Consider the following 23,425-nt stretch of genomic DNA (forward strand, 5'->3'; position numbering starts at 1 on the left):
CCAACCCTATCCTTAGCCCTAACCCCTAACCCCTAGCCTAACTAACGTTAGTGAGCTAGCTAACATTAGCCACCTAGCTAGAAATCATAACATATCATACATTTAGCAAATTCGTAACATATTGTATGTTTTGCAAATTTGTAGTGTATTGTACATTTTGCTAATCTGTAAAATATAATACATATTGTAATTCATAATATATCAAACGAAATGGGTGATGGACATCCACAAAATAATTCATAACGTACGAAACGTAACATATTATACTAAATGGAGTGTCTTGGATTTACATACAGAATAATACTAAATGTTCTGACACCAGGTTGAGTCAAGATACACTTTATATATGCAGAGGTATGTGGACACCCCTTTATTTGGCTATTTCAGCCACACCCTTTGCTGACAGGTGTATAAAATCGAGCACACAGCCATGCAATCTCCATAGACAAACATTGGCAGTAAAATGGCCTGTACTAAAGAGCTCAGTGACTTTCAACGTGGCACCGTCCGTCAGAGGATGACACCTTTCCAACAAGTCACTTTGTCAAATTTTCTGCCCTGCTTGAGCTGCCCCGGTCAAATGTAAGTGCTAGAAACAACAGCGGCTCAAAGTGGTAGGCCACACAAGCCTACAGAACGGGACCGCCGAGTGCTGAAGTAAAAATCGCCTGTCCTCAGTTGCAACACTCACTACTGAGTTCCAAAGTGCCTCTGGAATCAACGTCAGCACAAGAACTGTTCGTTGGGAGCGTCATGAAATGGGTTTCCATGGCTAACCATCGGCTGGAGTGGTGTAAAGCTCTCTGACATTGGACTATGGAGCAGTGGAAACACGGTATCTGGAGTGATGAATCGCGCTTCACCATCTGGCAGTCTGACGTACGAATCTGGGTTTGGTGGATGCCAGGAGAACGCTACCTGCCCCAATGCATAGTTCCAACTGTAAAGTTTGGTGTAGGAGAAATAATGGTCTGGGGCTGTTTTTCATGGTTCGGGCTAGGCCTGGGAAACCTTAGTGCGCCACCATAATATTACATTCTAAACAATTCTGTGTTTCCAACTTTCTGGCAACAGTTTGGGGAAGGCCTTTTTCTGTTTCAGCATGACAATGTCCCCGGGAACAAAGCAAAGTCCATACAGAAATGGTTTGTCGAGATCGGTGTGGAAGAACTTGACTGGCCTGTACAGATCCCTGACCTCAAACACCTTTGGGATGAATTGGAATGCCAACCATCAGCCAGGCCTAATCGACCAACACTAGTGCCTGACCTCACTAATTCTCTTGTGGCTGAATGGAAGCAAGTCCCCGCAGCAATGTTCCAACATCTAGTGGAAAGCCTTCCCAGAAGAGTGGAGGCTGTTATAACAGCAGAGGGGAACTGACTCCATATTAATGCCCATGATTTTGGAATGAGATGTTCGATCAGCAGGTGTCCACATACTTTTGGTCATGTAGTGTATGTTCATAAAGTCTTAAGGATGCAGATACCATTAGGCCTCTTAGGGAGGGTCTGCTTAATGTATTCAGAGACCAAAACTACATCATAGGGTTATGGATTGTACCACACAATATAAAAACACTTCAACCTGTCTTCCCACAAGGCGAAATGGAGCCACAACGTGACGAAATAAGGAGAAATGCGAGTGGTTTAAGAAAGGTTAGGGATAGTTAAAACAACTGTTAAAAGTGAGGTTAAAATAAAGACTGAACCAGGAAAAAGTAAAAGTGTAATCGGGAATTGCACACAGTGGTTTACGCCCATCTACCACCCCACCTACCAACCTGCTTGCAAACTTTTTTTAACCTACGTTCCAAGCGTTCAATATCACCCTACTACACGTAATTGTCTATGCGCAGACGGAAAGTGGTAGTGACCGGTTTGCAGAGACTATAGTTAGCATCTATGTATCGACACAAAGGACACATTCAAGTTATTTTGCAGACTTGACCATCTTAAAACAGATAGAATTTGCCTTCTAGATTGACTATTCTAGCTCACTGTCACGCCCTGACCTTAGAGAGCCTTTCTATTTCTCTATTTGGTCAGGTCAGGGTGTGATTTGGGTGGGCAATCTAGTTTTCTTATTTCTTTGTTTGGCCGGGTATGGTCCCCATTCAGAGGCAGCTGTCTATCGTTGTCTCTGATTGGGGATCATACTTAGGCAGCCTTTTCCCCACCTGTGTTTGTGGGTAATTATTTATTTCTGTGAGTGTTTGTTTGCGCCACGGTCTGATTCTGTTTACCTGTTTGTTTGTGTAAGGTTTCACTTCGATTAAAGGATGTGGAATTACATGCACGCTGCGCCTTGGCTTATTTATGATAGGGAGTTTGAAGACAGCAAACGTGACACTCACGTTTCCTTTGCATTGGTTGTGACAGGCAGGCTTACCAAGATGGATACATCTTAGCCATGTTGTTTTCAACAACCTTTAGTGCTCAATTAGTGGTTAGCTGTAATGTTCTGTGTAATGAAGGCATCAAATCAAAGTTTATTTGTCGTGTACACAGATTAGCAGATGTTGAAGCAGGTGCAGCAAAATGCTTTTGATATTGCAGTGATATAGTGTGTGAAATGCTGACGTGTCTGAACAAGCATACCTTATTTATTGGATGCAGGGAAGCAATTAACTGTACAAACTGTAAGCCATTTCATTTGAGGATTTGTTTGATGTACTGTATACATCATTTGATTGTAGAATCGTAAATCAGGTTCCAGTAGAATGTTTACAGGCGTAAGTCCGATGTTTTCAGAATTCACAACACAACAAAAAGCCTTACAGTCCAGCGTGATACAGAGTCATACCAAGTCATGGCTAAGGGCTTAAAGCAGAGATTTCATCACAGTACTGTTTGTATTATCTTTCTCTCTGTCATAAATCACATTACTGTGGACTTTATGAAAGGGGAAATAAAGAGATCAGAGTGTGTGTTTGTGTGTGGTACACGCTTAACTAGGTTTGCTCAGTGTGTGTGTGTGTGTGTGTGTGTGTGTGTGTGTGTGTGTGTGTGTGTGTGTGTGTGTGTGTGTGTGTGTGTGTGTGTGTGTGTGTGTGTGTGTGTGTGTGTGTGTGTGTGTGTGTGTGTGTGTTTCCCCAGATTTGCTGTGGGTGTGTATGTTTCACAATTGGATAACCCGGCTAGTTGCGCAGGTAATCCAATTTGCGTTTGAGAATTGGCACACAGCAGGAATAATACCTCTATGATGTATGGCCCATCCATTCCGCTGTCCTCCATTAGTAATGCCTTCCAGTAGAAAGTAGATCTTATTTAATTACGTCCCTGTGTATATCTGGCCACAGAAAGGGTTTGTGCTCGGCTCTAAATGTCTGTGTGTACAGAGACAGTAGTTGGCCCTGTCGACCTTTAAAGCCACTCTCATAATTCAAATCAAATCAATGTTTATTCGTCATGCATACAGGTTACAGCAGGTGTAAACGATGCAGCGAAACGCTTACTTGCAGGTCCCTCAACAGAGCTGTAGGGCTGTGTCTTGTTCCAGAAAGATGTTTACTTCACTCCCAACAGTCCTGATTTACTCCCTGTCATATCTTTGGTAGAAGTGGATAGGCATAGCATAGATAATAGATTCACCCATCCAGCCATATCAGATCTGCAAATGAGAATAAGCAAGATAGGGAGTTAGCAAGAGAAGATGGGAGAGAACAATTTCCTCGAATGAGACACAACCAGAACATACTCCCTACTAGCCTAGTCCATTTTAACAGACCTCTTATCTTGTTGAGTATGTCTGGGTCTGACTGTGTCTGAATCTGTGACAGTGTGTGGGCAGGTAGGCAGGCTAGCCAGCCAAACAAGGACAACAGTCAATGAACAATATCACTTTAGTTAATGGACTATTAGACGATGGGTTTAACATTTACAGTAAGTGTAGTGGTGTTGAATGGGAGAGAGTGCCAGGGAGAGCGTGGGGTTGATTGTTACCGTTTAACTGCATTTATTTTCAGCAAACTTAACATGTTTGTTATGAACATAACAAGATTCAACAACTGAGACATAAACTGAACAAGTTCCACAGACATGTGACTAACAATAATGAAATAATATGTCCCTGAACAAAGGGGTGGGTCAAAATCAAAAGTAACAGTCAGTATCTGGTGTGGCCACCAGCAGCATTATGTATTGCAGTGCATCTCCTCCTCATGGACTGCACCAGATTTGACAGTTCTTCCTGTGTGATGTTACCCCACTCTTCCACCAAGGCAACTGCAAGTTCCCGGACATTTCTGGGAGGAACGGCCCTAGCCCTCACCCTCCAATCCAACAGGTCCCAGACGTGCTCAATGGGATTGAGATCCGGGCTCTTCGCTGGCCATGGCAGAACACTGACATTCCTGTCTTGCAGGAAATCATGCACAGGACGAGCAGTATGGCTGGTGGCATTGTCATGCTGGAGGGTCATGTCAGGATGAGCCTGCAGGAAGGGTACCACATCAGGGATGTCTTCCCTGTAATGCACAGTGTTGAGATTGCCTGCAATGACAACAAGCTCAGTCCGATGATGCTGTGACACACCGCCCCAGACCATGACGGACCCTCCACCTCCAAATCGATCCCGCTCCAGAGTACAGGCCTCGGTGTAACGCTCATTCTTTCGACGATAAACGCGAATCCGACAATCACCCCTGGTGAGACAAAACCGCGACTCGTCAGTGAAGAGCCCTTTTTGCCTGTCCTGTCTGGTCCAGCGACGGTGGGTTTGTGCCCATAGGCGATGTTGTTGCCGGTGATGTCTGGTGAGGACCTGCCTTACAACAGGCCTACAAGCCCTCAATCCAGCCTCTCTCAGCCTACGGGGGACAGTCTGAGCACTGATAGAGGGATTGTGCGTTCCTGGTGTAACTCGGGTAGTTGTTGTTGCCATCCTGTATCTGTCCCGCAGGTGTGATGTTCTGATGTACTGATCCTATGCAGGTGTTGTTACATGTGGTCTGCCACTGCGAGGATGATCAGCTGTCCTTCCTGTCTCCCTGTAGCACTGTCTTAGGTGTCTCACAGTATGGACATTGTAATTTATTGCCTTGGTCACATCTGCAGTCCTCATGCCTCCTTGCAGCATGCCTAAGGCACGTTCACGCAAATGAGCAGGGACCCTGGGCATTTTTTCTTTTGGTGTTTTTCAGAGTCAGTGGAAAGGCCTCTTTAGTGTCCTAAGTTTTCATAACTGTGATCTTAATTGCCTACTGTCTGTAAGCTGTTAGTGTCTTAACGATCGTTCCACAGATGCATGTTCATTAATTGTTTATGGTTCATTGAACAAGCATGGGAAACAGTGTTTAAACCCTTTACAATGAAGATCTGTGAAGTTATTTGTTATTTAGATTTTTACGAATTATCTTTGAAAGACAGGGTCCTGAAAAAGGGACGTTTCTTTTTTTGCTGAGTTTATTAGTGTGGAGGTCTTACTGTATTGCATTCCTCCGACACACAGTCCAATAGGCATGAGACCAGAGGGGTATACTATGATTGAAGCTAGAGCTACAAGCTAGCCAGTTTCGGTTAGCTTCACATTCCAGCTCAGTCTTCATTTGTACCACAAAGGTGGATATTGCTCGTCCGCTTCAAGCTAACTCTAGAAGGCTTGTAACTGCGAGTGCATGTAGCACATGGCTAGTGTAACACTGAACTATTCATTGTGACAATGCTGAACCATTGGCGAGTAAGTGACACATTTACATTTTTGCCAGAATCAACATGAAAGAAAAGTTATCTTGCAAATTCAGCAGGCTATGCTGTGAAATTGGTTATTAGAAGTGCCGTTTTTCTTTTATTACGTATCGTTACTGCCGTCTTTGATGTGCTTTAGTGTGCTTATCAATGTACAGTAACGGTCAAAAGTGTGGACACACCTACGCATTCAAGTGTTTTTCTTTATTTTTTACTATTTTCTACATTGTAGAATAAATAGTGAAGACATCAAAACTATGAAATAACAGAAATGGAATCACATAGTAACCAAAAACGTGTTAAACAAATCAAAATATATTTAATATTTTAGATTATTCAAAGTAGCCACCCTTTGCCTTGATGACAGCTTTGCACACTCTTGGCATTTTGTCAAAGTAGGTGTGTCCAAACTTTTGCTGGTACTGTGTGCTTAACAAAAATATAAACACAACATGTAAAGTATTGGTCCTATGTTTCATGAGCTGAAATTAAAGATCCTAGAAATGTTCCATACCTCAAAAAGCTTATTTCTCTCAAATTTTGTGCAAAAGTTAGTTTACATCCCTGTTAATGAGCATTTCTCCTTTGCCAAGATAATCTATCCACCTGACAGGTGTGGCATATCAAGAAGCTGATTAAACAGCATGGTCATTACACAGGTGTACGTGCTGCGGATAATAAAAGGCCCCTCTAAAATGTGCAGTTTTGTTACAGAACACAATGCCACAGATTTCTCAAGTTTTAATGGAGCGTGCAATTGGCATGCTGACTGCCGGAATGTTTACCAGAGATGATACCAGAGAATTTAATGTTATTTTCTCTACCATAAGCCTCCTCCACTGACGTTTTGGAGAATTTGGCAGCACTTCCAACCGGCATCACAACCATAACCAACCCAGGACCTCCACATCCGGCTTCTGAGATCAGCCAGCCGGACAGCTGACGAAACTGTGGGTTTCAACCAAATTATTTCTGTACAAACTGTCAGAAACCGTCTCAGGGAAGCTCATCTGCGTGCTCCTGTACCTGACTGCAGATCGACGTTATAACCGACTTTGATGGCACACCGGAGAAGTGTGCTCTTCACGGATGAATCTGTACCGAAGGCAGATGGCAGACAGCATGTATGGCGTCGTGTAGGCGGGTTGTACGCTGATGTCACTGTTGTCAACAGACTGCCCATTTTGCCGGTGGGATTATGGTATGGGCAGGCATAAGCTACAGTATGATAATGCACAGCCCCATGACGCACTGATCTGTACACAATTCTTGGAAATTGAAAATGTCCCAGTTCTTCAATGGCCTGCATACTCACCAGATATGTCACCAATTGAGCATGTTTGGGATGCTCTGAATCGATGTATATGACAGCGTGTTCCAGTTCCGCCAATATCCAACAACTTTGCACAGCCATTGAAGCGGAGTGGGACAGCATTCCACCGGCCACAATCAACAGCCTGATCAACTCTATGCAAAGGAGATGTGTTGTGCTGCATGAGGAAAATGGTGGTCACACCAGATACTGACTGGTTTTCTGAACCATACCCCTACCTTTTTTAATGTATCTGCGACCAAAAGATGCATATCTATATTCCCAGTCATGGGAAATCCATAGATTAGGGCCTAATGGATTTATTTCAATTGACTGATTTCCTTATATGAACTGTAACTCAGTAAAATCTTTGAAATTGTTGCGTGTTGCATTAATCTTTCTGCTCAGTGTATTATATGAGGTGGATGAAAAAATTGACCCTTAGATATGAAGCAGAAATAGTGGAGAGTATGTGATGTTTTCATTTTTGGCATGAAATAAACCCACCACGATACCAAGTCGGCAACGCACCAATCAACACAATGTAAACATCAATCGGAGAAAATACCAGTCTTTCTAGAGTATACCCTCCCCACTCCTGTTTCATTTCGATAGGCTTAGTAAACACAGCCCAGCATGACATTTTCCCAGTACATGTTAGTAGTGCTAGTCTTCCAATACCAGGCATATCTAGTGGCCTAGCATGGTGAGAGAGCCCTGTAAACCCATCACTTCTTGGGCAAGAATAATGAAGTGTTCGGGCTTGCTGGCTGGGCTTAGCAGCACAGCTCCCCAAATGCAAGAGTTATGGATGGCACAAACAACTCCCCACTGGATGGCAGGGTTATGGATAGCCCTAAATAAGCCTGCCAGCAGGCAACCCCAGCAGCCAGCCTGCACCGTGTCCATTGATAGGACGATCAGTTAGCTCCATGGTCACAGCAGCCAATCGCCCAAGAGTTTGTTGGCTGGCGACACCCAATCCTCCAACGGTTGCCAGATAGCAACTCCATTCTCAGCAAGCTCTTCCTGGCTCCTGACTGACGGTCACCAACCATAAAGGAAGCTTCTGGCTTGCTATATCCAATCATCCAAGGGCTCAACAAGATATCACAGTCTCACGTCATTTCTTGACGTCCTTGGAACAACACGTCTATTTTTGACTAATAAACTAACTTAATCTCCAGACGTCCTGTATTTAGGTACACAGCTCCAGCATGAGCTCCAGATGATTTAGGCTCACAAAAACAACTCTAGGGTGAAGTTCAGGCATTCATTCCAATTGGTTAACAGTTCATGCATTAATTCCGTATGGTTAAGTTAAGGATACGTTTTGGGATAGGGCTAAAACAAAAAACAACTGGTTTTGCTACTTCTTTGTGAAAGGATGGCACGGTGGTCTAACCAGTGACCGCAGGTTCATAGACAGCAGGTTCAATCCCACCTCCAGGCACTTGTTTTGAGTTTTATTTTTTTTCAGTGGACGGTTTTGACTGCGTCTCCCGACGTCCTGGGGACCTGCAAAAACATCACATTTAGACTTGAATCTGGAGTGATCTCTCTGCAGGGCTGGTTGGATCTAGCCTATCATAAGAGAGCTGCTGCCTGGTTCCAGACAATCTGGGCTTTATCCTCCCCTACAGATGCCCGATTAGGGTTGTTTAGGGAAATCAAGTGGGCTCAACAGGGCTATCATGCCAATGTGGCACCACAGACATAGAGACTGGAGAACAGGATAGAGGGGAAAAACTGAGACTTAGTCAACTGGAACAATGCTATATTGTTTGTTTGTGTTTGTGTCTCTTTGTGTCATTTCTAGTTTATACATGTGTCAGTAGGCTCTGTACAGCCATATACCTCAGTAAAACAAGTATTCTTAATAATCACTACCATGAGATGCTAGACACTGTTAAGTCATAAGGCCTTAACAGCAATATATATGTACCACCCTGGACCCTACATGTTTATTCCTTATAATGGGGATGTAAACATGTATTGACGTAAGGAAGTGTGTGTAATCTGATTATAAAGATACAGTATACAATGTTTACAATGTCTTTATAGTATACCATTGTATGGCCTCATAACACATAAAATATACCTTTGTTTTGTGATTGTTTGGTGATAGTGACTGTCGTCATGTGATACAATTTGGCATTTTGGTTCTGCACAATAATCCGTCTGTAAATAGTGATATTCACTCAGTGTATACATACATTTGGAATGATTGTGTGGCATGATTGTGTATGTTTGTGTGTGTGTGTCTGTGCACACATGCACGTATGTGGCATCACTATCAAACAAGTAAACACTGCAGGGTTCCACACACCAGTGTCCCCTCTACAAGACTACTTCAGCCAATCAATATGTATCCACTAGAGCATTCAGCAGCATGCCAATAGCACAAAGAATTCCCCCAAGTTCAGCTGCTGTCGGTTAGAAGGAAACAGTAGAGGAACGTGGAATGATTTTTGGAAAGGTATGGCTGTTAAAGACTTGTCAATACAGCGACATTAGGCTTCTCTATGGAACTAGGAGTTTCAGCAACTCACAGGAGTCATCCTGTCAGTGATGCTGTAGTAGCAAGGCTGGCAGTCCACATGAGAATATCATAACATTCTTTACAGCAATATATAGCAGTTTCAGCACTTCTGGTCCAGCGCCATGGACAGCGGCACTGACAGGGCACAGCTTCTCAGTGCTTCTGTGGAACTACTGTAGCTGCCTGTTTTATACTTTGAAAGACTTTGAGCTGAGCTTGAGTTCACTTCACTCCTGTGCAGGTTGGGCAGAGCTTGCACTTTGGGGAGTATTCCATTGGCTCCATACAGACAAGATAAATCAAGTGTACATCAAGTATATGAAGGTTCTTGATATACATACAGATATGTATTCAATCCAAGTCTGCTTCCACAGCTGGTCTCTCACAGTCCGTCTTCCTAGATGATCTATGCTGATGGAATGCTGATGAAATGTTGATGTAATACTGTTGTAAGGGTCATTTACAACAACAGTTTAGGGACAGGAGCGCATGTGAGTGCATTAACGGGTGTGATCAATGGCTGCTGGCAACTCATGCTGAGGGACAGTGATCAACTCAAGTCTGGTCAGGTTTACTTGATGACAGTGATGTAATAGTGTATGCATGTGCTGAACAGTCAACCCAATGTTGTGTCATCCATATGAGTCAGTGTCTTTCTGCTGCTACTGGTAGTGTTTGCATACATACAAGCAGATTTCAATAGTGCCGGGTGTACAAAATGGCGGATACAAAATGGGATTACCTGTGCACTGTTAGATGATCCCCGAGTTTTAATGTAACAGTGTTTCAACCATCGGTGGATCGTCTGTGTTTTTTTTCCCTTATTATCCATTCATGTTGTTCACCTATAATGAGACTACATAAGGTTTTGTTTTAGAATACATCCAAGCCTGAATCACAAGGACGTTATTGCTGTACTCTTTTATGATGTAATCTTTCCCCTGATTTACCAATCTCTAGTTCTGACATCAGCTGGCAGAAGCTTAGCTTCTACAGTGGTGGTCCTGGATCATGGGTCCTGCAGCCTCCAGATAATGACTCTGGTTGGGATAACAGATACAAAGAGAAACTAGGCATTGTATAATGTTATTGTTCCCTTGTGCACGATTCTCTCTCTCTATTTATCTCACTCACACACTCACCAATTGCACTCTCTTTCTCTGTCTCTCTCTTGCTCACTCGCTCAACAAACACGCACGCACACACACGCACGCACACAAGCAAGCATTCACGCACCCACGCTGAGAAGCCCAACATGGCCATGAAACTAGCAGAACATGTTTAATGGTCTTAAGGGGTCGGTCTGAAGACATTAAGCCTAGCGTCAACGAGACCCAGCTGTTTGGGCTTTTTTCACATTCATTTGTTTGTCAAATGTAGAGTCTCTGTCCCAGCCAAGAACCCCCTCTGCCTCTCTCTGTGCCTCTCTGTCTCTGCCAGTCCAGGGCCATGGTGACAGGCATGCTTTAGCCAAATCACATTTAATCTCTCCATTGGCTGTCCGTGGATAAAGCTGTCCCGTCTCCCCTCTGTCGGCTAGGGACATGGAGGGCCAGGCTGTCTGTCCGGTGGGACCCTATTTTGCTTCCTCCAATAAACACACAAGCTAACATGGATGCACACACACACACACACACACACACACACACACACACACACACACACACACACACACACACACACACACACACACACACACACACACACACACACACACACACACACACACACACACATTCCCCCTACTCCCTCACTGCAGGGGAAGTTATTTCATTTATAGCACATACACACTCCCCCGGGCTGTGATGTGTATGTGTGTGTGTGTGGGAGGGAGGGAGGGGATTCTGACACTACAGGCAATCTGAGACAGACAGTAGAGGTCTGCACACGGGACTTATTTTTTCATCTCTCTCCCGCTGCTTTTCATACTGCACCCCCGGCTGCTCTTGCTGGCTTCTTGTCAGTCTCCCACCTGCCACCGCGACAACTGGCCCCGAACCCAACCGCAGTCCTGCAATGTTATTGTAGGTGTATGTAACGCAGCTCGCTTTGCAGCCCGGTCCCAGCAATATTGTCAACCTAGTCAAGATCAAAATGTGCAAAAATAGCCTAAGAAAACAAATACAACAGATTCTCATTTGGCCCGTTATGCTATTGGTATTATTGGGCTATATCAGCCAATAGGGTAGACGTAGTTTGAAAGAGAGTAGAGTTGGGGCGAAATATACGAGAGTGGACACTTACTTGACTTGAGCTACATTTTGCATAACTTTTAGGAGCGGGATGATAGGCCTACATGTGTTGTACATATTTTCAGTCAATGTCGGAGTCTGAACATAAATACTTCCAGTCAATGTCAGGTCTAAACTATTGAAAATCATATTTAGGAAGTTCAAGGTAACTGCGCCGTGTTTCTCCGCCCATATAGCCTAGTCTACAGGCTATTTGATTGAGACCACACAGATTCACTTGATCTCGCAGGCACAACAAAAGAGAATAAAGGTAGCCTACTGAATGTAAATCAGCAAGAATTAGGCTATTAGAGTTTATGACTATTGCGACAGAGGAGCTTTTAATAAAATACATAAAGCATAGCCTGCAAAATAGAAAGACAACCGTTTTGAAATAATCTTGTATAATTTAGGAGCCAGACAATTTGCAGGCAGACACAAATAACTGTGTTATCAACATTTATTTCCAGTCAATGTCGGAGCCTAAACTAATACCCTATCATATTTAGGAAGTTAATTCCCATGGAAAGACAACTACGGGTGCTTCTCCGCCCATGCATATAGCCTACATGCTATTTAATTGAGACAACACATAAGCACATTTGATCTTGCAAGCCCAACACAAGAGTAGAGGTCGGCTACTGAGTAGAGGTAGGCTACTACTTGTCCTATGAAAGTTTGTGAATAGTGCAACGGAGAGGTGCTTTTCATACAATATATAACACATACAAAACAGAAAGACAACCGTTCGAAATAACAACAAATATATATTTTCATCCCAAAGTTCATCCTGCTCCAGCCCGCATCATGAAAAATGCTGACCAAGCCACAATGCTCTCTGTCGGGGCCCGCGGGAGGGAATGCAGCTCTCTAACACACATCTTACCCTAAATACTACAACAGCTAGCCTAAATTTCACTGGTACTCGATCTACCCTGCATAGGTCACTGTACATGTATAGTTAGTCTACCCTACATATCTCAGAGCCCAAAAGATTAGTTAGGTCAGGTTGTGACATCACAACATTGGAGAGAGAGCGAGAGGCACTCAATGTAGTGCCCTACATAAGTGTCAAGTGTGCTGTGTGTGCACATGGGAGCAGTGAGCAATTGATTGGTGCATGTGTGCTTGCATCTGCGCACTTGTGTGTGTGCATAAGCTTTTTATTTGTTCATGTGCTTCATATTTTTGTGTGTGCGGCTGTGTGCACGTGGGGGCGCGTGCGCGTATGGGTGCTCTTACTGCATCTCTGAGGATCATTCATTACGGTTGTTTCTCCAGTTTCCTCCTCTGCTGCTCTGTGCTGGTCTCAGGACTGATAGCATGTTGTAGAGATACTGGCTTATTGGAGTAAATTACATTAGCACCGTGTTGCCTTGCGCCCTAGGGTCTTATCCTAAACCTCCTTTGTTTTAAGTGGCAGCCGTGTGTGAAGCTTTTCTCGCTTTCAATCCTCTTTCCCCCCTCTGGAATGCACTGCTGGCGGATTTATCCCCAAATGGCAAGACCCACTGCAGGCTCTGTCCATGTGGATGACTAGTTAGCAATTGTTGTTGGCGTCAGTCTCGGTGTTAATCAGTCTACGTAGCAGTTTGCGTGCTAAATGCTATTTAAGGGCGTTACGCTAACAAGCTGAGTAAAGTACAAACAGTGAACAGTCACAGTGGTGCAGTAAGAGGTGGGCGTGTGATTAGCGTCTCGGGTTAGCGTGTGCAGATGCACTGTGTCTGGGAGTCCAAATGCAGCCTACAGGAGGATTGTTGCGACACACGCATGCACACAGACGTGCACACACACACGCAAACACACAAACACATATAAACACACACATGCACATATATACACACACACACATAATCGCTAGGCTTATTAGCGTGTTGTGAGACCAGAAAGATCTGGGGACGATCTGGATCTCTGCTTCAGGGTGTGAGTCTACTGAGTGTTTTGGAACAGGACACCACACTGATACGGTGAAAGGGACTGTATGTTCCCATCTGATTTTACTACATTTTCCCTTTACCCCAAGTTTTGTTCACTGCTCATGCCCTGAAGCGACTAATGACGAGACTCCTTTTACCCAAACTGCACAGATTTGAGTTCAGTTTACCTTCCACGGTCCAACCTAAACCATTCGAGGGAGAAACTAATTCACAGACCTATGATCAGCCTCTAGGGGTCAAATTAATCCGATCCCATCGTACACGGCCCAGTGGGCCTAGCGTGCATCCCCAGGCTCACCTTCCGTCTCTCCTTTGCTGAGGTAGAGGAGACATGGACTATTGACCTGATCTGGCCGCCACCCCTGCCTCTCTGCCCATGATCCCACTGGGCCTCTCTTCTCTCTCTCTCCCTCCCTCTCTCTCTCTCTACACAGGGGTGAACCGCAGGCAGCATCAGTCCTCATAAATATCAGCATGGTCAGCCGAGCGTAAGGAATAGAGAGAAAAACATCACACACCTGTGCTGTAATTACATGGGGATGGACGCGCTGTAGAGTAGTGGAGTTACAACTGGCTGTGCAGGACCTACTGGAGAGAGAGGGATTGCACAGGTTATTTCTCCCAAAAACCTTGTTACAAATGATTTATGTTATTTCTCTGGACAACTCACTAGAACAGTTTGAGAAATATGGTTCTTTTACGCACAGAGATTTGATCACAAAACTTTTTTTTCATTTTCTTTTTTTTTGTTGTCATTGCTAGATTGTTGGGTTTAGAGGTTTGTTTGTAGATGTTTTGATGTTTAATGAGGAGACAGACTACCTGCAATGCTATCAAATAAAGATGAATAGGCATGTTGAGTGTTGACGGGATACATGTTACCTGTAGATGCTGTTCAATTGAACCATAATCCCCCCCAAAAAAAGCTAAACCCGTGACTGTGGAAAATCAGGCCCCAGACCCCACAGATATTGGATCGTGTGTATCATAACAAGGTCATCACGGGGCCAAGCTGGGTGATCATTTTATCAAACAGACAGAAATCAATGGGGGAAGTGTGTGTGTTTGCGCGTGCGTGTTCCTCCTCAGCGCCACTCCCTTGACTCTGTTAAAACTGATTACCTGTCCCTCGGAGTCCATCCAGATAGCATCTAGATCGATTCAGATTTCTCCACGTTTGGAAAGTCGAAGAGAGAGAAGGACCATGGGAAACATATACACCAAGATAAAAAGCTTAGGGGAAGTGCATAGAATGAAAAAAATGTTGTTTCTTCACTCATTTCTTCACACAGTTTCTTTCCCCAGCAAATTGTGTGAGTTAATTTCTTTGACTTTGTGCTTGTAATGATTAGGATGTACTAACTGTTCTGTTTGTCCTCTACAGCACCCCCTACGGTCCGCATTGTGCACTCGGGCCACGCGTGTAATGTGGAGGAAGAACGTCACACAGAGAGGGTGTACACCATCCGGGAGGGAGAGACCCTGGAACTCACCTGTCTGGTCACAGGACACCCACGGCCACAGGTCAGTCCACCGGCCAATCACTCTGTACAGCCAATCAGGACACTAACTTATCACTCCACCCAACACTCTCTTTCTGAACTATGAAAACTTTGGAACCAGTTCAGAAGATATGTGCCATTTAAGATTAGGGAGGATAATTTGTTTTATTTATATGAGCATATCGTTATTTCTATTACAGCATATTGGATGACTGTCATTCATATTCCATTCACCCAGCTCAATGTAACATTGATCGGTTTAGGCTACTACATGATACTCAAATTTGCCTTATACGCATCATGAGGTTGCTGCAACCTAGCATACAAATCAAAGTTTATAATGTAGGTGCACAGGTCGAGAGACAAATTGGAGTAATCAATACGGCAGAAAGTGTCACATTCAATACCGCCTTGCATACTCTTGCCTGCATCTAGCTGATCTGAAGTGTAGTCATTAGTCCAAACACCCACCACTCTCTAAAACGAGAGTTTCTATTGGTCAAATTGAGGTAGGTCCAATAGAAACGTTTTGGAACAGAATCGTCAGAATGAATATACCCCTGATCACCCGCACACACAGTGCACTTTCATAGCAGCCTCTCACTTTGCTCATTGTATGACACCTTCTTGCATCTATGCTCTCTCTTCTTCTCACCTTGTCCCTTCACTTGTGGACTTCAGTGCACAACACAACAGCTGTCTGTGACCAGGTGCAAAAACCTCTTCAAGCCAAACCTTCATACCATAACCGCTAACATTAAACAGCCTGCGTCATTGTCACCATATTAACATTATAGAAAACAAACTATAACTAACGCGTTAGTAAACCCACAATTCAATTAATGTGTACAATCATGCAGTGTACAATGCTAGCAGAAACACCAGCGGGCCCTGGTGGCAATATATTCATTAAACCGAAAGCTTACCTTGACTTGGAAGAGTTGCAGTGTTGGGTAGCCTTAGCCAGCTAGCTAACATAAATAGCATTCCTCTCTGTTTGAGTCAAGTTGTTGAGTAGTCTGAATTAGCCACATTAGCTAAGTAAATGAAAGAAAAAGCTACTTCTCTCTATCTATCTATCTTTCTTTCTCTCTCTTTCTCTCTCCCCCCTGCTGCTTCTTCCTACATTTTGAATAAATGAATTTGTTCAAAACTGTTCAACTATTGTCTTTCTCTCTCTTTGAGTCAACTACTCACCACACTTTTTGCACAACAGTGCTAGCTAGCTGTAGCTTACGCTTTCAGTATTAGATTCATTCTCTGATCCTTTGATTGGATGGACCACATATCAGTTCAATACGGCAAGAGCTCTGATAGGTTGGAGGACGTCCTCCGGAAGTCCTCATAATTACTCTGTAAGTCTATAGAAGGGGGTGAGAACCATGAGTTTTATTTAAAAAGGATAACTTTTTCACACTAGCAATTTTTGAAAATTCACTGCATAGAATGGTCCTCGCCTTCCTCCTCTAAAGAGCCTCCACTGGTATCAGCACCACAGAGCTCTCACTCCACATGTCTCCCCACTAAACCGGCTTATAAAATTAATCCGTCAATTATTGTTGCTCCGTATTGTACTGTGCACCTGCAAATTCCTAATTAAAAGCTGGCAGATCTAATGAGAAGTGTGAAGACAAAACAGCAACCGCGTCTGCCAACTCAACATTGCAACGCAAGTAAGTAAATAAATAACTAAAAACAGGAAACAACACTGCTGTGTGATATGAATGCAGAGTAAATAGGGTTGAGCGAGCAGAATGGGTCCTCAGCATCCTAACAAGGAGATTTTTTTATCCATGCTCTCTGCGATTCCAACCAATTAAAGTTTTGAGCTTTTGACATCTTCAATCACATGCTTATTCCCACCTGTGATGAGACATCAAGGGCTCATTCAGATAGTAAGATATAAGTATGTAGAACAGACACGATTCTCTGTCATGTAAAACATGAATCATGCCAGCTCTGCAATGACGAAGCGATCAATTCAGACACAAATAAATGAATAAATACTTCATGTCCATCAATTAAGAAGTACTTCGTGTCCAGCACTGTATTCATTTGCTTGATTAGACAAATTCAATGTGTATCTGGGGATGGGATCGACTTCCATTTACAGCAATTCATATTTAGTTCCCATTTGATCGATATATTTACGATTCTTTTGTACACGTCCTGTCCTGTTGATGCGGATGCAGAGAAGGCTATTGCTTTTTATATTCCCTTTGAAAAGGTGAAGGACACTTAAATTAGTGAGACACTCGACACGCGATTCATCTTCTGCTCTCATCCGTGGCGACAACTTGTTCTTTCCACCGTCTTGACTTCCATACTCTTAATTCATTTTGGGGGGAAAAAGTGAGAGTGAGAGAGAGAGAGAGAGAGAGAGAGAGAGAGAGAGAGAGAGAGAGAGAGAGAGAGAGAGAGTACAACAGAGGAGAGAGAAAGATAAAGAGAGAGAGAGAGATCAAAGGGCTACATGGCAGTAGCAGGAGAGGCAGGATTTCCTTTGAAAGCGAGTCATTATGAGCCCCAGTCAAATCCCATGGCATGGGAGGAACAGGGCTGTCATTCTGGGCTTAGGGATGGAGCAGCCTGGGTCTCTGGTGGTTCTGGTGTGAGTGAAGGGGGTTGTCGGGACTCATGCTACAAAGTAGATGGGAAGAATAGGGGGTTATTTGGGGGTAGTCTGTACTAGTGTACTAGTCCCGAGGCTGTTGGTAAAACATAAGGGATGTCAGTCCTCATCATGGATAGTTGTAAGTGAATAATAACAATTCATCTTTCCATTAGAATGGAAAATTTATCGTCTGAGCGTGTTCATAATCTTAGCCCCGGGGTGGCTTTGTTTTTCCCCTCCTTCTTCTTCTCCTCCTCCTTAAAGCTCTGTCATTTCTTCTTCTGCATGCTAATTTGACTTAACTTGTTCCTCCTCCAAGAGAGGAGCAGATCCGTAGCCCTGAGTAGGCCACTATTCTAACCAAAGGTAATATGTAGTTTTTAGACACGAAAGAAAAGATATCGTTTTGATTTGGAGGAACCTTCCTGCTGTATTTTTTAATTGCATGGGTTGGGTTGAAAGCAAAACGAAGATCTGAAAGGAAAGTGGACAAGAAAGTATTCATCTATTCTTATTGAAGTTGGCTGTGTTATGAAAAGCAACTTATAGTTAACTCACATACTACCTATAAGGTAACACTTTACTTGACATCTAGCGTCAACACGTTATGACACGGTCATAACCATGTCATAATATGTCATAGCAGTTGACATACCTTGTCATAACCTGTCAAAAATGTGGTCATAACACTGTGATGACACATATATTTAGACCTGTTGTGACATACAGTATATTGCGTTATTTTATGTCTGGATATGACACCTACATAAGTGTCAAAACCTACCACACAAGGCAAAACATTCCGTTATAGACCATAGCCTAGTTGTCAACAGTATGTTTACGTTATATAACATTTTCTGAAATTGACCATATTCAATTATCATTGTAATTGCGCAAACATTGATGTCAGACATGCACCAACCCCAATGCTCTGTTGCTGATGACTGGGATGAAGGCAGGAGCAGGACAAGACACCCACTTTTTGACTGATGACTGACATAAGGACATGTACGTGATAGGCCTATCTGACATATATGATTCTGATGGTTATAATGCTTCTTGACAGTGTCATAATGTGTATTTTCTTAGTCCAAGTAAAGTGGCACAGGATGGTCATAATGCTTCTTGACTGTGTCATAAAGTGTATTTTCTACAAGTTCTTGAAAAGATGCTGAAAAAGACATGGCTGTAAAGAATTCATTACAACAACAACAAAGGATTTAAGAAACAAACTTTCAAACAAAAAGAAACGTGTTGGCAGGAAAAAATACAATTGAATAAAGTGGTAGGTGTCATAACCTGCCATACAATAACACAATGCATTGTATGTCACAACAGGTGTAAATATATGGGTCAAGAAAATGTTAGGACTATATTATTACAGGTTATGACAAGTTATGTCAGCTGTTATGACATATTATGACACGGTCACACACCGTGTCATAACATGTTATGAAGCTTGGTGTCAAGTAAAGTGTCACCAAATAAAAGTCTACGTGGAATTGAACCCGCAACTACTACTATCCACCAAGCCACTGATCCCTATGGACCTCACTTGACATTGAAGTCTAATCGTCATTGCGACATTGTGCCATTGAAGGTCATCTCTATAAAGTCATGTCACAATTCCTGCACTACTTTATTATAAGCATACACACAAAGATGACATGTCCTCATTACCAGACAGACCTTGTGTTTCTCCGTCAGTAAGAACTACCAGTTCCCTGAGTAATACCTTTACTCAGACTGAGACTTGTGCGGGCCAGTATCACACAAAGCGAATGGCCAACTGCGTACTAAACTGGGCCGTCGTTGACAATTTTCACCAGCGATGAATTATTTTAATGTCTGTCAAGAAGCAACTCTCTCTAAATTACCCACAAACCCCTCAGGCCCTCCCACTGATGGAGGCTTTGGCTCTAGTCCAACCAGGCGGCCGCTTTCTCTCAGCATGGCGCTCTCTGTCCCATGCCACACAGACACACACACAGAAACACACAGAAACACATACACACACACTGCTAACCTCACGACATTGACACACCTCAGCCTCCTATTATGGGATGCCTGTCAAGTTTGGACCTGTTGGCAGGCAGGAGCATCGCTAGGGAAGGTTCCCATGGAGGGGTCAAAAGGTCATGGGAAGGGCTTGTGAGTCAGGGCTCTAGGAGGAAAGAGATAGCGATATGCGGTGTGAAGCTGGAGGTGTTGATTAAAATCTCAGGGGAGGCCAGGGACACTGACTGACTGTCTCTCTCTCTCTCTCTCTCTGTTTCTTTCACTCTTTTCCTCTCTGTTTCTTTCACCCTTTTCCTCTCTCTCTCTGTTTCTTTCACCCTTTTCCTCTCTCTCTCTCTCTCTCTGTTTCTTTCACCCTTTTCCTCTCTCTCTCTGTTTCTTTCACCCTTTTCCTCTCTCTCTTTCTTTCACCCTTTCCTCTCTCTCTCTCTCTGTTTCTTTCACCCTTTTCCTCTCTCTCTCTCTTTCTGTTTCTTTTCACCCTTTTCCTCTCTCTCTCTCTCTGTTTCTTTCACCCTTTTCCTCTCTCTCTCTCTCTCTCTCTCTCTCTCTCTCTCTCTGTTTCTTTCACCCCTTTCCTCTCTCTCTGTTTCTTTCACCCTTTTCCTCTCTCTCTCTTTCTTTCACCCTTTTCCTCTCTCTCTCTCTGTTTCTTTCACCCTTTTCCTCTCTCTCTCTCTTTCTGTTTCTTTTCACCCTTTTCCTCTCTCTCTCTCCGTTTCTTTCACCCTTTTCCTCTCTCTCTCTCTCTCTGTTTCTTTCACCCTTTTCCTCTCTCTCTCTCTCTCTCTCTCTCTCTCTCTCTCTCTCTCTGTTTCTTTCACCCTTTTCCTCTCTCTCTGTTTCTTTCACCCTTTTCCTCTCTTTCTCTCTCTGTTTCTTTCACTCTTTTCCTCTCTCTCTCTGTTTCTTTCACCCTTTTCCTCTCTCTCTCTCTCTCTCTCTGTTTCTTTCACCCTTTTCCTCTCTCTCTGTTTCTTTCACCCTTTTCCTCTCTCTCTGTTTCTTTCACCCTTTTCCTCTCTCTCTGTTTCTTTCACCCTTTTCCTCTCTCTCTCTCTGTTTCTTTCTCTCTCTCTCTCTCTCTCTCTCTGTTTCTTTCACCGTTTTCCTCTCTCTCTCTGTTTCTTTCACCCTTTTCCTCTCTCTCTCTCTCTCTGTTTCTTTCACCCTTTTCCTCTCTCTCTGTTTCTTTCACCCTTTTCCTCTCTCTCCCTCTCTCTCTCTCTCTGACCCTTTTTCTCTCTCTCACCCTTTTCCTCGCTCTCTCTCTGTTTTTTTCACCCTTTTCCTCTCTTTCTCTCTCTGTTTCTTTCACCCTTTTCCTCTCTCTCGCTCTCTATTTCTTTCACCCTTTTCCTCTCTCTCTGTTTCTTTCACCCTTTTCCTCTCTCTCTCTCTGTTTCTTTCACCCTTTTCCTCTCTCTCTGTTTCTTTCACCCTTTTCCTCTCTCTCTCTCTCTCTCTCTCTGTTTCTTTCACCATTTTCCTCTCTCTCTCTCTCACCCTTTTTCTCTCTCTCACCCTTTTCCTCTCTCTCTCTCTCTCTCTCTCTCTCTCACCCTTTTCCTCTCTCTCTCTCTCACCCTTTTCCTCTTTCTCTCTCTCTCTCTCTCTCTCTGTTTCTTTCACCCTTTTCCTCTCTCTCTCACCCTTTTTCTCTCTCTCTCACCCTTTTCCTCTCTCTCTCTCTCTCTCTCACCCATTTCCTCTCTCTCTCTCTCTCTCTCTTTCACCCTTTTCCTCTCTCTCTCTGTTTCTTTCACCCTTTTCCTCTCTCTCTCTGTTTCTTTAACCCTTTTCCTCTCTCTCTCTCTCTCTCTGTTTCTTTCACCCTTTTCCTCTCTCTCTGTTTCTTTCACCCTTTTCCTCTCTTTCTCTCTCTGTTTCTTTCACTCTTTTCCTCTCTCTCTGTTTCTTTCACCCTTTTCCTCTCTCTCTCTCTGTTTCTTTCACCCTTTTCCTCTCTCTCTGTTTCTTTCACCCTTTTCCTCTCTCTCTGTTTCTTTCACCCTTTTCCTCTCTCTCTCTCTGTTTCTTTCTCTCTCTCTCTCTCTCTCTCTCTCTGTTTCTTTCACCGTTTTCCTCTCTCTCTCTGTTTCTTTCACCCTTTTCCTCTCTCTCTCTCTCTCTCTGTTTCTTTCACCCTTTTCCTCTCTCTCTGTTTCTTTCACCCTTTTCCTCTCTCTCTCTCTCTCTTTCTGTTTCTTTTCACCCTTTTCCTCTCTCTCTCTCTCTCTCTCTCTCTCTCTGTTTCTTTCACCCTTTTCCTCTCTCTCTGTTTCTTTCACCCTTTTCCTCTCTCTCTGTTTCTTTCACCCTTTTCCTCTCTCTCTGTTTCTTTCACCCTTTTCCTCTCTTTCTCTCTCTGTTTCTTTCACCCTTTTCCTCTCTCTCTCTCTCTGTTTCTTTCACCCTTTTCCTCTCTCTCTCTGTTTCTTTCACCCTTTTCCTCTCTCTCTGTTTCTTTCACCCTTTTCCTCTCTCTCTCTGTTTCTTTCACCCTTTTCCTCTCTCTCTCTCTCTCTCTCTCTGTTTCTTTCACCCTTTTCCTCTCTCTCTCACTCTCTCTGTTTCTTTCACCCTTTTCCTCTCTCTCTGTTTCTTTCACCCTTTTCCTCTCTCTCTGTTTCTTTCACCCTTTTCCTCTCTCTCTCTCTCTCTCTCTCTGTTTCTTTCACGCTTTTCCTCTCTCTCTCTCTCTCTCTGACTCTTTTCCTCTCTCTCACCCTTTTCCTCGATCTCTCTCTGTTTCTTTCACCCTTTTCCTCTCTTTCTCTCTCTGTTTCTTTCACCCTTTTCCTCTCTCTCGCTCTCTATTTCTTTCACCCTTTTCCGCTCTCTCTGTTTCTTTCACCCTTTTCCTCTCTCTCTCTCTGTTTCCTTCACCCTTTTCCTCTCTCTCTGTTTCTTTCACCCTTTTCCTCTCTCTCTCTCTCTGTTTCTTTCACCCTTTTCCTCTCTCTCTCTCTCTCTCTCTCACCCTTTTTCTCTCTCTCACCCTTTTCCTCTCTCTCTCTCTCTCTCTCTCACCCTTTTCCTCTCTCTCTCTCACCCTTTTCCTCTCTCTCTCTCTCACCCTTTTCCTCTCTCTCTCTCACCCTTTTCCTCTCTCTCTCTCTCTCTCTCTCTCTGTTTCTTTCACCCTTTTCCTCTCTCTCTCTCACCCTTTTTCTCTCTCTCTCACCCTTTTCCTCTCTCTCTCTCTCTCTCTCTTTCACCCTTTTCCTCTCTCTCTCTCTCTTTCACCATTTTCCTCTCTCTCTCTCTGTTTCTTTCACCCTTTTCCTCTCTCTCTCTCTGTTTCTTTCACCCTTTTCCTCTCTCTCTCTCTTTCTGTTTCTTTTCACCCTTTTCCTCTCTCTCTCTCTCTCTCTCTGTTTCTTTCACCCTTTTCCTCTCTCTCCGTTTCTTTCACCCTTTTCCTCTCTCTCTGTTTCTTTCACCCTTTTCCTCTCTCTCTGTTTCTTTCACCCTTTTCCCCTCTTTCTCTCTCTGTTTCTTTCACCCTTTTCCTCTCTCTCTCTCTCTGTTTCTTTCACCCTTTTCCTCTCTCTCTCTGTTTCTTTCACCCTTTT

General features: G+C 43.6%; 1 protein-coding gene across 1 annotated transcript in view; it reads left to right on the forward strand.

Annotated features, from left to right (window-relative positions):
- LOC106571582 (MAM domain-containing glycosylphosphatidylinositol anchor protein 2) overlaps positions 1 to 23,425 on the forward strand; it is a 416,194-nt gene that overhangs the window by 103,810 nt on the left and 288,959 nt on the right. The window contains exon 2 of the mRNA XM_014144816.3: positions 15,097 to 15,236. Within this exon, the coding sequence (XP_014000291.1) occupies positions 15,097 to 15,236 (140 nt within the window). The remainder of the gene's footprint in view (positions 1 to 15,096; positions 15,237 to 23,425) is intronic.

This window comes from Salmo salar, chromosome 15 (assembly GCF_965601325.2).
Source record: "Salmo salar chromosome 15, fSalSal1, whole genome shotgun sequence".
Classification (NCBI taxonomy): domain Eukaryota; kingdom Metazoa; phylum Chordata; class Actinopteri; order Salmoniformes; family Salmonidae; genus Salmo; species Salmo salar.